This window comes from Ctenopharyngodon idella, chromosome 17 (assembly GCF_019924925.1).
Source record: "Ctenopharyngodon idella isolate HZGC_01 chromosome 17, HZGC01, whole genome shotgun sequence".
Classification (NCBI taxonomy): Eukaryota; Metazoa; Chordata; class Actinopteri; order Cypriniformes; family Xenocyprididae; genus Ctenopharyngodon; species Ctenopharyngodon idella.
In genome coordinates, this window is record NC_067236.1 from 4,055,730 (window position 1) to 4,073,988 (window position 18,259).

General features: G+C 36.2%; 1 protein-coding gene across 3 annotated transcripts in view; it reads right to left on the reverse strand.

Moving 5' to 3' along the window:
- kiaa0586 (KIAA0586 ortholog) overlaps positions 1-18,259 on the reverse strand; it is a 140,743-nt gene that overhangs the window by 65,601 nt on the left and 56,883 nt on the right. For all 3 annotated transcript variants that reach the window (XM_051867298.1, XM_051867296.1, XM_051867297.1), the window contains 6 exons: positions 17,057-17,167; positions 15,283-15,506; positions 4,256-4,328; positions 2,137-2,406; positions 492-660; positions 216-389 (listed from right to left, as the gene is read on the reverse strand). In XM_051867298.1, the coding sequence (XP_051723258.1) occupies positions 216-389; positions 492-660; positions 2,137-2,406; positions 4,256-4,328; positions 15,283-15,506; positions 17,057-17,167 (1,021 nt within the window). The remainder of the gene's footprint in view (positions 1-215; positions 390-491; positions 661-2,136; positions 2,407-4,255; positions 4,329-15,282; positions 15,507-17,056; positions 17,168-18,259) is intronic.

The window sequence follows — 18,259 nt, forward strand, 5'->3', positions numbered from 1 at the left end:
GAGTTTAACCATTATTATCAATTAAACATATACAGTAATCTATTATACAGATATTTGCGACACAAATTTCTACTACTTTTCCAAAACCTTGTGTTTCTTTTTTTTTTTCTCCAAAACTTTTCAAGGCTTGGAAATTGCTATTTTAAAATTTCCATGACTTCTTCAGGTTTTTCATGACTGTACAAACCCTGCTAGTTATGGTAATGGTGGCTTACCTAAAGGTATGGCCATGGGAATGAGGTAACCTCGCACTGGAGAACCAGGCTGCTGCTGTTGGGCAGGATCACTGGGGCTGAACAGGAAATGAGGCTCAGAGACTGAAGGCTGCAGGGTAGGAACACCATCCACAAACTGGCTAGTTTGGGTTTTAGATGACTTCATCTTCACCCCTATATGAGGGAATAAAAGACAGTTTTACAAGTTACTAAAAGAAACAAAGAAAGACATACAGACCATTAATTATCACTTCTAATTAAAGGCCTTAAACTCACCTTTGACAGTCTCTACTACTTTAGGTCGTTGAGGTTTGGATTTTGGTGTTGGGGAGTTGAATCGAAGGTAAGGGCTTTTTTTGAGTGTGCGTCGATGACCCTCATAAAGAGCTTTTCCATACAGTCTGGCCAGATACTCCTGATCATCCTGAGATTTTAGCACAACCGGCTAAGAACAAAAAAAACACACTCGATTAACAAACTGTGTATCAAGATCTAAAATAACAAACATGGCATTTTATACTATGATGCACTCATACGTATGATATATATGGCACATTATACAAATATACACTCATATCTATAGGAAACATAATAAACCTTAAGTTTATTATGGTAAACAATAAAACATAATAACATAATAAACCATAAGTAAATATGGTAAACAACATTAACCTATCCATACAGTTATGGGAAATTACTACAATACTATACATTTATCATTATAATTTATTTGATTAAAAAATAGTAAAAACCATAATATTGTGACAGCGACACATAATATTATCGACAGCGATATACTAAATACGCACATATATGATGACTGCATGCTATAATACTGATCAGAACGTGTTTAAAAAGTAGAAAATTATAGCTTTACTTATAGAAAGCGAGGCATAGCCGTAAGGATTTCATTTCCTTTCATCTAAAACGCATGGCAACCCCAGAGTGTTGCCAGCAAAATAACTCTCAACCTCTTATAACTGTGTGCTCTGTTGTCTGGATTGACTGCACCTTTAATGATAGCAGCAATTAAATGCCTGAACGGCCTCCACACATAGTAACCTTCAGATAACCACTGGATGTGTTGCTAGGTTAAGAATCATCCACACAGACACCGGGCAACGTGGACAGCCATTAACAGGACCAGGCTTGTGCCAAACACAGATAAGACGAGCCTGCCTCTCATCTTCTCACTCTTTATTTTTAGCAAATTAGTGTCGGGGCAACATATGGGTGCTCAAAGCGCCTCATTTAGAGAAAATGCCACTGAGACGCAGAGAAGTACTGAGCTACAATGTTTACATCCAGATGGGCCATTTTGGGAGTGTTGTGAGCTTGTCAGGTCACGGTGATAAGTAAACAACACATACAGGATTAAGCACTGCAAACAAACAGGTTAGAAGATCCTACAATTCATTATCAGTTTCAATTTAACAGACAGATGATTTGGACCACAGCCAAATAGCCAATTATAAAGCTCTCATGTCATATAATGTTAATCATAATCTGCTGCCTAGTACCTATTATGCAGAATCCTAACCAAAACGAAAAGGCATACAGTAAATCAGTGGTTTTCAAACTTACTGATGCCAGGGACCCCAAAATATGATGTTTCTTTTATGAGGGATCCCCTTCACATATATTTTAGCCAATATATGCAGTAAGAATACATAATTTAATAAGCATAAGTAGCTTTTAGAATAAGGTTTAATATCTGAATGGCATGTGTGAATTTGACCAAAATTAGGCATGTTATTTTAAAGCCTACTATCTGGAATAGTCAGGATTATGCTGTCTAGGCAGCAGCTCATTGGTATTGAAACAGAGCTTTAATATTTCATTATCAGGAGTTTGGTTGGTCTGTCGAATGTGTGAACACATTTTGAACAGCATTAGATAATACTGATATAATCCTTCTCACCGTCTCTTGCTTCCCTTCAGGTTTGGTTCTAACAGACAGAGTGGGTTGTTTGCTGTGTGCCAGTGTGCTTTCTGCTTGTGTTCTCACTAAGCCTCTCAGAGAGGTTTTCTTGTCTGCCGCAGAGGCTTCACCTCCCCCTCTTCCTCTTCCTCCCCCTCTCGGACCAGCCTCACGTCCGCTCTTGCTCTTCTGGCCCTGCTGCACCACTTTAGCGACTGCAGCATCACTCCTCTCTACAATCCTCTCAGAGTTCTCCCTCGCCAGCTCATCCTGCCAGGAGGGGGTAAAGAGGGACGACAAGACAAAGGGAAGGAGAAAGAGACAGAAGACCTTGTAGTCAGAAACACTTGAATTTGTGTTCAATAAATAGTGCTCGGCAAGTAATATAAAATTATATTTAAAAACAAAATGCAGAAAATTTTGATGTGCTAGATGTTGCTTATGTATGGAAGCTTGTTTGCGCCTTGGAATAAAAAAATAAAAAAGGTAATTGCGACTTTATCTCACAATTCTGGCTGTTATTATCATAACTGCAAGTTTATGTCTCACAATTCAGTCTTTTTTCTCACAACTGCGTGTTTATTTATCAAATTTCAAACTTTTTTCTCACAATTGCGAGTTAATATCTCACAATTTTCACTTTTTTTCTTCTTTCCTGAATGGAATAAAAAAGGAAATTGTGACTTTTTATCTTCTCTGACATTTTTCCTCACAACTGCGAATTTATATCTCACAATTCAGACTTTTCTTCTCAGAATTGCAAGTTTATAGTCAAGTCACCAATACAGATTGTTTCAAAGCAGCTTTACAGTGATAAACAGGAAAATGATTCCATGATCCAACAATTCCACTCTGCTGTAAAGCAGCTCTAAGGGCCCTATCATACACCCGGCGCAATGCGATGCAAGTGTTTTTTGCTAGTTTCAGCCCGAAGCAGTTTTTATTTACACGTCCTGTGCCACGTTGTTTAAATAGCAAATGCTTTTGCGCCCATATGTGCACCCATGGGCGTGCTGGTCTGAAAACGAGGTGTGTTCAGGCGCATTGTTGGCGTGTTGCTATTTTGAGGCAACTGAAATCGACTGCACCACTGACCAACTGAAACCTGGTCTAAAGTCAATGGTGCAATATTTTTTTATTTTTTTGTTATTTAAAGAGCGCGTTAGTAATATGCGCCTATAGGCGCGTGTACACTTTGCTTATTACAAACACACAGGGACGCGCAGCAGCACACAAACATGCCAAATATTAAAAATAAAAGGATCACGATGTAAAGGATTATTATTGTGTGCATAAAGATAAAAATGCTTTGGTGGAATCCGGCTTGTCACAGAGATGGTCTGCTCACGCGCTTTAACTTCGAAAAAAATCTCGCCATGTAACTACCGAATTTCCCATGGCGTGAGCGCAACTCACTGGCTTTTAAAGGGAATGGGATAAAAAACAGATCCCACTTTGTGCTTATGTTGAACTTTATTCTTGTACAAACAGATACTGTATTAAGCAATACATAAAGTACTGAATGAAAACATCTTTGAAACATCTTTGTATTTGACAAATTTTGCATTTAATTCACTTTATCTGTGATAAAGTATGCAAACACAGCACGAGTGACACTATGGGAAGCAGAAAGTGTCCAACTTCATGTCTTCGTTTTCAGCTCCTCCCCGACTGCAAGCAGCAACTCTTGCTGATCGGTTACATCCATCCGCAGCCGCAGTCGAACACACCTAATACTTTTGCCGAATATTAAGTGTCCCCAACTAAGCAAGCCAAAAGACGATAGTGGCAAAGAACCCAAAAAAATTCAAACTGCGTGTGAGATAAGTCGTAATTACCTTTTTAAATTCCATGGCAGAAACAAGCTTCCGTATGGGATTTTTCAACCGTTTTATTGTCTGCCAGGTAAATAATCATAAATGTGATCACTTGGAAAAGAAATAGCAGACCTCTGCTCAAAGCCAAGTATAAGCAAAAGCAAAAAAACACTAATGATTATTCAAATAATTTCCCTTTTAAAACAGTATTTCAGAGAACAAAGAACAGTGACAGATTGTGCAGAAACACCAGATTGTATTTGAAGGCAGAAAAAGAGACAAAATCTTTCAGTTCAGCTCACCTGAATCTCCTTGCTGAGTGTATTGATCCAGGCATCAACTGTCTTCTTTATCCTCAGCTCTTCATGGACATCTCTACAGGACAAGACACATGACAGGTCGTCAACATCTTCAAAGACACAAGAGAAAACTATTCATCTATAAACTCGAGCGACAGTGCTACTTTTCTTGATTGTAAAGCTTGTTGTGTTGTTCTAGACATCATTTTAATGCTTTGTACGGTAGAGGTTCAGGGTCAATTTTCAGCTACTTTTAGAGATGAATTCACCTCGAGCTGTGAATTTAATTTAATATTTGGAAGGGAATGGGCAAACAAATCTCGAAATCATAAGTTAAATTGTGAAATAAAGCTAAATTAACAGAATCTAATTAGATTGATGGTGTGCAGTGCATGAAATGGAGATTTAAATTACCGTTGGGGTCAGTAAGATCTTTTTTTTAAAGAAATTAATAGGCCTAATTTTATTTAGCAACGATGCATTAAATTGATCAAAGTGACAGTAAATAATTTCTGTTTCAAATAAATGCTGTTCATTTGAACTTTGTTTATCAAAGAATATAAAAATAATCAGTTTTCACAAAAATATTAAGCAGTACATCTGTTTTCAACATTGACAATTATAAGAATAATTTCTTAATTTATGAAGGATCATGTGACACTGAAGACTGGAGTAATGATGCTGAAAAATCAGCTTTGCATCACAGAAATAAGTTACATTTTCAAATATATTCAAATAGAGAACTGTATTACTGTATTTTTAATCAAATAAATTCATTTATTCATTTTTAAATCACATTTATGGTTTCAAAAGTACTAAACATCTTATCCAAACAATACATCTGATTTCATTAACTTACTGTGAGATGTATTTGAATCACTGGATTCAGTTCAGTTCTTTCAGAGATATTTTTTCTCAAAATGTGCAAGTGAATGCATCCAATCTTCAATCATAAAAAGAATTTCTACATCTTCTAAATTAACTGAATGGATTGGAAACCAGCACTGCCGTGCAGTGCATGAAATGTTGGCATAAACAGAGACAAAAACACAGTTAGCTGGACTTCTGTGAGTTGTTTTTTTTTCACGCCCTGAGTGTCTGAGGTCCCCAATCCCAATGAGGGATGACATCTGCAGGCAGAGCTAATCTAAAAGTGGCACACTGCGTTTAAAGACGCAACAGTCTTCCAGCGTTTCTCCGCTGCACACATTATGCTAATGCCCTGCTGTCTATTGGCCTGTTAGCCCATCTCTGCAACACTTATTGCACTGTATAAATCACAGAGATGAGGAGACGAGTGACAATCCCAGCATGCTGTCCAACTGCTGCTCTGAACCACCAACAGCCAATGTATCTAATTCTTGCTTCCATTTTCCTCTTTTCATCTCCAAATTTCTGCTCAGAGGGTTTATAAGAACTGAAAAAGGAAGTGTGTGCTTGTGTGGGTTTGTTTAAGGACACACTAAAGTTTGTGCTACAGTATGTCAAAAAACACTGCAAATCCACTGAAGGGATGTCATAAGGACCTAAAGGAAAAATGCAAGAGTTTCTGAAAGTGACCATGCGAATATAAGATGAGAAAACTAGGGATGCGCACCACTACATATTTTTAAAACTGTCTGTCTTAAAGCTGATTTTTTAAAAACTTGTAACAGCATCTTAGAAATGTCACACTCATAGCAGGATGCTCAAAAACAGCAATGAGACAAGATGCAACAATCACTGACGTTCATCTAAATGTGTCTGGTTATAGCAACAAGAATTTAAAGGGGAAGAATTTAGAGACAATGTTTCAGAGAGGATTTTGTCGAGCAGCTGAAGCACATCACATTTTCAGCATGCTAATTAAAGTAGCTAAAAAAACAAACAAACAATAATACAAACTATTTATTATGAAAATAATAAAAATTCTATTTATAATAATTATTATAGTATAAATATTAAATAATAATAATACTTATTATAGTTATTAAATATATATAATTCATAAAAATAAAAGCATAATAAATTAAATACACACGTAATCAGATAACCAATCAAGTAACTAGTAAAGTAACGCATTACTTTTTAGATTTATAACAAAATATCTGAGTTACTTTTTTAAATAAGTAATGCAAGTTACTTTGTTTTCTCATTTATTGACTGACAGCTCTCCTGTCCCCATGATTAGAGAAATCATGAGTAAGTGACCTGCTGCGTGGAGACGCGCGTCTGATGCCTGTGATGGGCAAACTCATGACTATGACGAGAAAAAAACGATATGCGCGAGGATTCTGTCCTTTTTAGGGTCTCATCTTCCTGTTTTTGGTTCGTTTACATGTCTTTGGTCCGTGTTGCATTCATACAGTTGAGCTCAAAAGTTTACATACCCCTTGCAGAATCTAGAAAAATGTGAATCATTTTAACAAAATAAGAAGGATCATGAAAATTGCATGTTATTTTTTATTTAGTACTGTCCTGAATAAAGTATTTCACATAACAATTGTTTACATGAAGTTCACAAGAACAAAAATTGATGAATTTATAAAAATTACCCCATTCAAAAGTTTACACACCCTTGATTCTTAATACTGTGTGTGGTTACCTGGATGATCCACGACTGTTTTTTTGTTTTTGTGATGGTTGTTCTTGAGTCCCTTGTTTGTTCTGAGCAGTTCAACGGAGCTCTGTTCTTCAGAAAAATCCTCCAGGTCCTGCAGATTCTTTGGTTTTCCAGCATCTTTTGCATATTTGAACCCTTTCCAGCAGTGACTGTATGATTCTGAGATCCATCTTTTCACACTGAGGACAACTGAGGGACTCAGACACAAGTATTAAACAAGGTTCAAACATTCACTGATGCTCCAGAAGGAAACACGACGCATTAAGAGTCGGTGAAGTAAACTTTTTGAATTGGATGAACAGAATAAATTGAACTTTTTTTGTCTTCTGGGAAACATGTAAGTATCTTTTGTAGCTTCCAAAGGGCAGTACTAAATAAAAAAATATGATCTTTAAACAAAATAAAAAAAACTTGCACATCAACTTCTTGTTCAAAAGTTTTCACCCCTGACTCTTAACGCATGTGTTTCTTTCTGGAGCATCAGTAAATGTTTGAACCTTGTTTAATACTTGTGTCTGAGTCCCTCAGTTGTCCTCAGTGTGAAAAGATGGATCTCAGAATCATACAGTCACTGCTGGAAAGGGTTCAAATATGCAAAAGATGCTGGAAAACCAAAGAATCTGCAGGACCTGGATGATTTTTCTGAAGAACAGAGCTCAGTTTAACTGCTCAGAACAAACAAGGGACTCACGAACAACCATCACAAAACAAAAAAACAGTCGTGGATCATCCAGGTAACCACACACAGTATTAAGGGTGTGTAAACTTTTGAACGGGGTCATTTTTATAAATTCTGCTACTTTTTTGTCTTGTGGACTTTATGTAAACAACTGTTATGTGAAATAGTTTATTAAGGACAGTACTAAATAAAAAATAACATGCATTTTTTCATGATTCTTTTTATTTTGTTAAAATGATTAACATTTTTGCAGATTCTGCAAGGGGTATGTAAACTTTTGAGCTCAACTGTATATCATTCGAACTGTATATCATTCCAGTTGTTTGTAAGCAGACCGAGACCCATCTTTTCAGCGGTCTCGGTCCGCTTGTTTGGTGCGCACCAGGGTTCGGATGGCAGTGTTCACACATGCTCAAATGAACCGCACTAACAGAGCAATCGCACCAGGGTTCGTTTTAATCAAACCAAACATGCCAAGTGTGAACGCACCCTTACAGTATAATTTAATTAAATATATATATATATATATATATATATATATATATAATTTCATATTCCCATATTAAAAAAACAAACAAACCAAAAAAAAACTAAAAAAAATAAAATAAAAATTAAGGTATAGTTCATCCAAAAATGAAAATTCAGTCATCATTTACCTCATGGTCCAAAAATTTATCATAAATTCTATCAAATAAAATATTCCTTTTTGAAGCTACTTTTTGTCTATTTGATGCTTTACACAATAATGACTTTAAACTATCCTTTGGGGGTAATTTCTTAGCCAAATTTGATGTGTGATTAATTTGCGATTAATTAGATTAATTAATCGCCACATCATGTAATTAATTAGATTAAAAATTTTAAATTGATTGACAGCCCTAATTTTTATATAAATAATAATAATAATAATAACTGTTAATTTAGTCAACTTCACTAATTAATTAGTCGGTTATTCATCCATACCTACCACTGATCAATGAGAATTTCAACCTGACATTGCTTTTTTCACACCATTAAAACCTATCAAACGTCAAATATATAAGTGCGATTAGGAAGAAAGTTTAGATTGTGATATTGCACAAACAATGCAACATAAAGAGAAGCCTCCCAATGGAGCCAGAGCCAAGAACCTGATAGAGATGCTGATGCGAAAGAAGGTGTTTCAGTGGCAGAGCAGCACAGATTCAGCCTTGCTGAGCCCAGAGACCTACAACAGCTGGCCATAAAAAAACAGAAAGAGAACGAAGCTCTACTGATCCTTACCCAACATCCAATGGACCCTCTCCACAAACACACACACAAAGAGTTAGCCATAGAAAAACAGAGGACACAAGGACACACTGATGCTCGGACACACACAGCTGCCCGCAAAATCCCACAAGCCGCTTTCGACACAAACAGGCTCTGAGATGAAGGCCCTGGCTGCCCATAAAAGCCCTGTCACAGCGCCGATGCCTCCCGTGTGTCTGCCGAGCGTCTGCCGTGTGATGGATTCACCTAATCAGATGATGCTTGAAGACACTTATGATTCCAAATGGAGCACAATTGATTCGAGCGGCGAGAATGACCTTCAATTAACCTCTTTAGACGACCCAGCATTTTTTTCACCGTTCTTCAACTGAGCCCCTTTAAACTCCTTATTATCCAGTAAATTTGGGCTTCTCAGGAGGGGAAAAAGTGGAAAATGAGCCATAAAGACTATTTAGCACCTCGCTTTATTCACATTCCCTCCACAAAAATGGAAAAATTCATGACAGATCTGGAGAGAACGAAATGAAAGCATGTAAAAACTTGGGTGCCAGAAAAAGATAAAAGCTTCAATTACTGCTGATCGGCAAATCAGAATAAGAGTTATGAGTGTACTGAGATTTTCATTTAAAGAGGGTTTAAGCATGCTTTTACAACAAAATCCGAATTTTACGAATTTTATGAATATTAGAGCACATATTATTTTGTTCTAGTTAACAAAGCAAGCTTAACCAGTTAGTTCTATGCTTAGAAAGTAGACTAAGCTGTTAGATTCATAGTCAAAGACTAACTGAGAAACTAACACAGAGAAAGGGAACTATTTTAGACCATATTTGACTTTGTATTATGATTTGATAGGTGATTGGTAATTAAATATGCAAAAAGACATCATGTTGATTTTGTAAGTCATTTTAATTAAAAAAAAAAATCATGGTTAAGAATAAATAGAATAAATAAAACTATAAAGCAATTTTATACCTACAATATAAAGAAAGTTGTTATTTATGTATGATATTTATGTGATCAAAAGTGACAGACATTTATATTAATGTTAAAAAAGGTTTTTATTTCAAATAAATGCTGTAAAAATACATTTTTTTCAAACTCAAACAATCAGCAATGGTTTTCAACATTGATAATAATATGCTGTTGAGCAGCAAATCAGCATCTTAGAATGATTTCTGAAGGATCATGTGACACCGAAGACTGGAGTAATGATGCTGAAAATTCAGCTTTACAATCACAGAAATAAATTACATTTTGCAATATATTCAAATAAAAAAAGTTATTTTTTAATTGTAATAATATTTCACAAAATTACTGTGCCTTGATGAGCATAAGAGACTTTTTCTGAGACTTATTTTTGAACGGTAATGTACACACTGTAAAAAAGAATTGTTGGTTTAACTTAAAAAAGTAAGTTACCTGCTTGCCTTAAAATTTTGAGTTCATTCAAACTAAAACTTTGAGTTAATACAATGAAGGCGATTGATTTAATCAACAGAAACTCAAAATATTATGTTATCTGAACCACATTAATTATTGAAGTTGATTTAACAAAAGAAAAAATGTGATAAATCATGAAAATAATTTTTTACAGTGCAGTAGATGCACACTCCTAGTACAGATGACGCAGTGCCAACAGAAACACATCATAAAACGATTTGTAATGTATTGCTAAAGTAAAGTAAGATCAAAAGCAAGTAAAAATAGAAGAGAAATTATTTCAAAGTTGGGAAATAGTCTACACAATATCAGGAATATAACTCTAAAAATCAAGACTATACCAAATAAGACTTTAGCAAGCATCAAACCCAAGCACTTGCTCCCCGATGAACGATAAAAGCACATAATCTCTGAGGTTAATAACGGATGTAATTCTCAGGGTAATTACCAGAATCATTAAGCACTCTTTGAGGAGCAGTTGACACAACTACCAATTACGTAACTCGATAATAAGTCTTTTCCTCTGAAAGTTATGATGTAAGCCGACGGGAAACTTGAACATAATACAGGTTGAACTCCGAGCCTCAGCTACTGACGGAAAGGAGCCAGAACGATTATCAGCGTAGACGGCAGGAAACATCAAGAAAGTCAGTTTGAAGCAGCAAGAGGAGTGATAAATCTCAATACTGACTCAGAAACCCAAAGTCTTCGCCATCTGTTGAATTATGCAACACCCTTCATGAGATTTTCAGCACGTGGGATAATTACAATTACAAAGTCATTGAAACTCAAACTGAGAAAATATTGCCTTTACCCAAGTGTGAGCGGTAACTTTTTCGGAGGGGGGTCACGGTGCATAATGAAGGGGAATAAAAAAAGATCTGAAAGTTTCACGTTTGCAAATGCCCTCATTAATATTTCACCGCGATGGATGGCGGGAATAAAATCGAACTTCAGACTCGTTTTGCAGTGTCACTTCCTCAAATGAATGAATCCATCAAGCCCTGCACATAAAGCACGACGTGAAACGCTCTCTCGCTGCGGCGCGGGTGGCGTGGGCTAAACTGGTGAACGGGGGAGAGCAGAACAGCATCTGGCACCTCAATCCGTGCGACCTTTCAGCAGAGGAAAAGATCAAAGCCATTAGAGCAGGGAGAGGCAGCCGCATCAATCAGCGCGTTTGTGTTTTCATGCACACGCAAGTATTAGGAGCTGGGCTGATTGCAGCTGCCATTTTGGAGACAATTAACATTGAGGCTGACATTTCGTTTGAAGAGTTTGGATACTGAGACGGGTTTGAGAGGTGTCGGAGAGGGACCGCCGAGCCAAGAAAAGCAGACCCCACCATTTGTTGGGCAGTGTTGAAGCCTTCAGCTTAAAACAAAAGCAAGCACAATGACATCAAAACAGTCGCAAAATCATTCGTGTTAATTCAGAACACATTGGACAATCTGTGTTATGTATTTGATTTTTAAAATATTAATTTAGATATGATACTGTAGATATGTCAAATGATATTATGTAATTTATCAGTCATATCATATGGTATCAATATATTGTAAATATTTCAACTAAAAACTATGCTCACTTTTCAGATTAAAATTAGTGGTAACTCCGCTCTAATAATAATAATAATATTTATTATTATTATTATAAATACGATAAATGTATTGTTATTAATAGCATTGATTATTGTTGTTGCTATTGATGATGATGATGATGATGATGATAATAATCAATCTCAACAACAACAATCCATTATTAAAACAATCAAATCTGTTATTATTAGAAAATGAGACATCCAAAAATTAGCGAAATTAATAATAATAAAAAATCTTCTTCTCATTATTAGCTATTATTATTATTATTATTATTATTATTATTATTATCAACAGCAACAACAATAACCAAAGCTGTTATTATTATTATTATTATTATTATTAATATAAGCAAGTGAGTAATCCAAAATATGCTGTAATTAACAATAATAATAATAATAATAATAAAAATAAATCGCAATCAATTATTACAATAATCAAATCTGTTATTATTATCCAAAAATTGGCGAAATAAATAATAATAAAAATCTTCTTCTCATTATTATTATTATTATTATTTTTATCATCAATAGCGACAACAATAACCAAAGCTGTTATTATTATTATTAGCAAATGAGTAATCCAAAATATGCTGAAATAAATAATAATAATAATAATAATAATAAATCGCAACAACAACAATCAATTATTACAACAATTAAATCTGTTATTAGAAAATTTTTATTATTCTGTTATTAGAAAATGAGACATCTAAAAATTGGCGAAATTAATAATAATAAAACATTTTCTCATTACTATTATTATTATTATCAATAGCAACAACAACCAAAGCTGTTATTATTATTATTATTATTAGCAAATAAGTAATCCAAAATATGCTGAAATTAACAATAATAATAATATTTAATAAATATTATTATTATTATAACCTATTTAAATCTAATTAAAGGTTTTATGTCAGCTTAAATGTTGCTGTCTCCAGGCACAAGTGCAACTTTTCAGTCCAATTGTTTTGCTGATAATACAATGTGCAATGAAATTTTAAAAAATGTAGAAAAGTAGACTAAAAATTACAAAAAGGTAAATTAGAAAAAAGAGACAGAAGCATTTTCACTAGTAGCCTGAGACTTTTCTTTACCCCACTGTGAATCAGTCGAACGCTAATTACAATATTTTAAAATATTTGGGCATCAAAAACGGTTCCCTGTGATCTTTCCAGCACTGACATTGCACTATGCCTGAGGAAAGCGAGACCACTGCTGTTCTTTCTGCTTTCACAGCCTCCGCATCATATAACAGACAGCAGTCCTGGGGCGGCCTTCTCCATTTCAGATTTTAAACTGCTGCTTTAGCACTCCGCCGCTGCCACGTCTCTATCTCTCTGTATCTCTGGAAATGTGCATGATGTAGGCAGCGACTATGGCTCGTGTTGTATCACAAGCCATTAGCTGCTCTGTGCCTGGGGTAATGTCAGATTGAGAGCAGGCAGAATGGTAAGATTGAGTCTGACCTCCTGCTATAAAGCGTTACTACTCTCCAAGAGACGTGGTAAAGCAGACTCTACCCCAGCAAAAACATCCCTCTAACCGCGTCGCCTGGCTCTGAGCGTTATGCACTTTAAAAGCTGCAAACAAAAGCGAACTCATAATTCACAGTGACATAATCTCCTGGTGGTGAGTCTCTATCGACGACACCATGCTGTGAACAGGGTTCAGGTCTGACTCCACTGACCTAAATACGAAAGCATCACACCTACACTCAAATTTTGTTATTCTTTATTGTGAAACACAAAAGTAGACATTTTAGATGTCTTCACGCAGCTCTTTCCATACAATGGCAAAAAAAAACTCCAGAAAAGTACAACAAAAGTAGTCCATAAGACTCTTTATGCAGAATTTATTAACCTTTATTTAACCAGGTGAGTCAATTGAAAACCAGTTCTCATTTACAATGAGAATTATTAATATATTATAGGACTATTAATATATACCTAGTAATATATACTAGGACTATTATTAATATATTCTAAGTCTTGTGAAGTCATGTTGTGTGCGAAACAAACCAAAACTGAAATCATTATAGGATTTTTTCCCCATTCTGTTCCACACAAAATGCTATCGTATGACTTTAGAATTGGAAATGGAGGAAATATCATGATTTTAGTGGCTTTTTCCTTTATTGTAAAAACTAAATATTAAAAACTATTACAATTATTGGGAGATATGCAAGCCAAAAATTGGGCCATTTGTCAGAAAATATTTGAGACATTAATGACTGATATATTGCAAATATAATGCCCAATAACTATACTCACTTTCCAATTAACAAAAGTGTCTATAAATAAAAAAAGAAAAAAATTATTTTAAGTTTAAATTAATTTTCTGAATGTTATGTTTTCTAATTTATTATTATTATTATTATTGGTTCATTTCAGTAATTTTTTGGATGTCTCATTCACTAATAAAAATCGAAGTAATCATTGTTGTTTAATAATTTTTAAAAAAAAAATTTATTATTATTAATGTTATTGTTATTATTATATAAAAATAAAAAACCTACAAAACTGGAATCTGAAAAAATAAAATAAAACCATAAAATCATTTTTTGGAGATTTTTTTTGCCATGAAATGTCATTATGTAAAAGATTTGCATATGGTTTGGATGTGACGGTGAGTAAATATTCCATTAATTGTATTTGTGACTAGGACTGATTAATAACAATTCACGTACTCCTATCTATCACAAAAACACAAAAGAAGACAAAAAGATGGGTGATGGAAAGATGTATTCGAATCGTGAACCAATTGCCTAAAGATTAATACAGCCGCAAAAGCTATAATTGCAATTTTCTTTTTAAAATAGCGAGCAGTCAAATTTGATTAAAACCCCACGCGGCTGACAAACGTGCTTGCCTTTTTGTTAAAACTGTTAATATAATATTCTGTGCCGGGTTTAATGTGATGCCAGAGCTGTTAACCTCAGGTGGGTACCATGCCCTGCTCTCAGAGGTGATGTTACAGGATGAATATATTGGGATGGAGCATTGCTTTGGCAGCATCTAGGTAGAGGCCTCCACTGACAGATGCCAATCACAGTGATGGTTCCGTTTGGCTTAGCCCTTTCCTGCCTGGAGTGTGCTCTGAGGCCAGCTGTCAATCAAAATCTCATACCGGTTCACCGCCTCAGAACGGCCTAACTTTCAGAAGCATGAAAACATGCAGAAGTTAACCAGCAGCACTCTCAGAGGCACAGGAAAATTTGCTACTGCGCTACACTTTACGACTAGCAATTTCTTGTGGCGGATTTTTCCCCAATGTCAACAATGATACTCATGAGAAATCATAAATAAAAGAAAAAACGAAAAGCCTACCCTTTACAAAGTACTGCGACAGTACCATGGTTCAGTGATTATTTTATTCATATACCATGGTATTTAACTAAAACTGCACGGTATTACCATTGAAGTGGTACTTTTTTGTACAAGGACATATCATACCTGTTTTTCGACAGTGCCTCTAACTGCGTGTGAAGTACTTCTCCATCTTTGGCTCTCAAAATGGCTTCCAGGTTTTCTTCTAGAACCTTCCTGCTCTGCCTGACCTGCCTCAGGACCAGTCCTGCATCCTCAAACATTGATGTGGGCGGCTGGATGCTCTTCAGAATGCTGGGTCTGTTTAAAGGAGCAGCCCTGACGGCAATCACATCAACCGGCTCTGGGGGCTGCGAGAGAGGAGGAAAGATTGAAAGATATTGGATGCATTTAAATGACTGTGTATATTTTGAGGGGGAAAACAAACTGTGTTTGTAAGAGTGCCGCTCCAGAGAAAAAATATGATAAATATGTTTAATGGAATGCTGCTATGAGCCATTAGGGGTGAGCACTGTTGTTCTGTTTTTTTGGTGGTGTTGTTTTTTTCAGAGGCATTCGGAAGCATTTTCAGGACTCAACAATCAGGATTTTTTCTGCTGACAGGCCAGTAGTTCAGATCTTTATTTGCTCTGCCAAAATTTTCAACGGTCTCTCTACAAAACAGATCTTATTACTACTAAACAGTTGACTTGTGACATATAATATATTATATTTAATTAATAAAGCTATTAATTAAACATTAAGTGCTTTTTTATATAATTAAAACTTTACATATTCTCCTATTATAGTTACAAATTCACACTTTTACTAGAAAATAATGGCATATGGTGACAAGTTCATAATTTACAAGTTATAATCTATTTGAACTGATGCTTCTATCACAAATGATTCTTGCAATTCCAACAAAACTCCATCTATCCATATGTTTAAGTTCGCAAAGAATAAACACATAAACATGTAACAAATATATGCAATAAAGTGACAGTACCGCCAACTGCCCCTGATTTTTCTCATGCTACTGTCGAGAATGATCATCATTGCTTATTGAAACTGTATTGTATTAAAGTCTTGTATATTTATATCTACTCAATTGCATGTTTTGATCCTGAAAATGATGTGAAACGTGATGTGATTCAAGAAAATACTGAACCGCTGCGTCTTTCCCTGTAGTATACGTGTCACGTTCCTTCTCGGCAAGCACAAAAGTGGGCAGCCGAGGGTCCTTGGCTGTCTCTCCCTCTCATCCTCTCCTGAATATAAATCTGTCGGAGAGCTCCATAAATCCATTACATGGGCCGGCAGATGCTGCTCTGGCAGGCTCGCCTTGACGAGGGACTCTCTAACCTCAACCCTGTGCTCCTGTCAACCGTTCAGCTACATTGGAGGCGCTAGAATACTATTAATCAGGTGCTTCGATAGATTTTCTTACAGCAGTACTTTCTGTCCTCATAATATACTGAGCGATATTAAGCAAAAGGGGCATATGGGGCACATTCACAAGACGTTTACGAGATAAACGGTCAATTATATGACAGAGTGAGTTTGTTTGGTTCAAGTATGCAGTGTGGTAATTCACATAATTCAACATTTTGAACACACGCGAATTGGAATCAAAATCGGTGAATGCAATTATTGACGTGGGCAAAAGAAAGAGAAACAATCCTAACAAAAATTTGCTGCGGCTGCATTTGGGAGGGGTGCTGCACATTTATTCTGAAGCCCAGGTGTAAACGAGTGATAACACTGATTTATCGAAGCAGTCTCTGAATAACAGCGGGGCTGAAATTGCAGGATACAAAAAGTACAATTGTGTCGTTCTGTTGTTGCGGATGGAAGCTGCACAGAGGAGAAGGCTCGTAAACCTGGAACTGCAGAGGATGGGGTTGCCATGGGAACCTACCATGGAGATGGGGGTTGTGGAAGGAGGCGGGGCTGTGGCGGAGGGGGCGAGATGGCTGCTCCCGCTGCTCTGGGTCGACTTGGCATTCTGCACAGGAAATGCATCAGCAGTCTGGAAGGACATGGATCGAGATGAAGAGTCTTATTTGCAAACTACAAAATTAAGTTTGGACTTCACATATATGCAGAAGAAATTGAGTGATTAAATGCTACGTTTTAGCACCAGAGGCAAATTGTGGTACCTATACAACACTTTTTTTATTCACAAAATGGCCAAAATTATAGGATATTGCTAGCAGGCACATAACAGCGTGCAATGTGAGTGACATTCCATTAAAACAGGCCAGACGGTGAGACTAGTGACTTGGCTTCCTCAGTTCGAGAGAGAAAAAGAGAGAAAGAGAGAGAAAGAGAGAGAGAGAGAGAGAGAGAGAGAGAGAGAGAGAGAGAGAGAGAGAGAGAGAGAGAGAGAGAGAGACAGACACCGCCTCTCTGACAGCGGCCAAAGAGCATTCAAATCCTGCATCCTCAATTATATGCTAATGTGTCATTTGCTGTATGTTACATTATTCTGGGCTGATGGAATTTTTCAGCCGCAAAAGACGTGCCTGGAAACTCAATGGTTTATTGGGAGAGCGAGGGTGACAGTAATGGATGGAAACAGGCAGTGGCACATTTGGTAAAAACGAAGAGGCGCTGTAATTTATTAGTGTGGGTGGCAAAGGGAAGAAACAATTGAAAAAATTGGTGTCTGGTCAGTGAGAGGCGAATGTCTCGGTTCGGTGTCTTGGCTTGATTTCATCAGTGGTCCCTCTCCAATTAGATTAACTCGATCCAGAGCTCAACACTTAGGTCATTGGGCCACTTTAAATGAACAGAAACCTGCTGATCAATTGCAGGAGTTGGACAGGGCGGTATGATTGTATATATATATATATATATATATATATATATAGGCGTGTAACGGTATGTATTTGTTCTGAAGCGTCACGGTTCGGTGTATTCGTCAGATGACGAATACAGTCAGTAACAGCCGATCCAAACTCCAATCCAGAACGGGGTATGTGAGGTAATGCAATGCTGTTTGCTAACCATCATAACTACAAAAAGCACAAAAGAAGAAGCAGAGAGGATCGATGCATAGATATGTTTACGTGTAATCTCTCAACCAGTGTTTCAAACATCAATAAAACAGTTTGAGAAA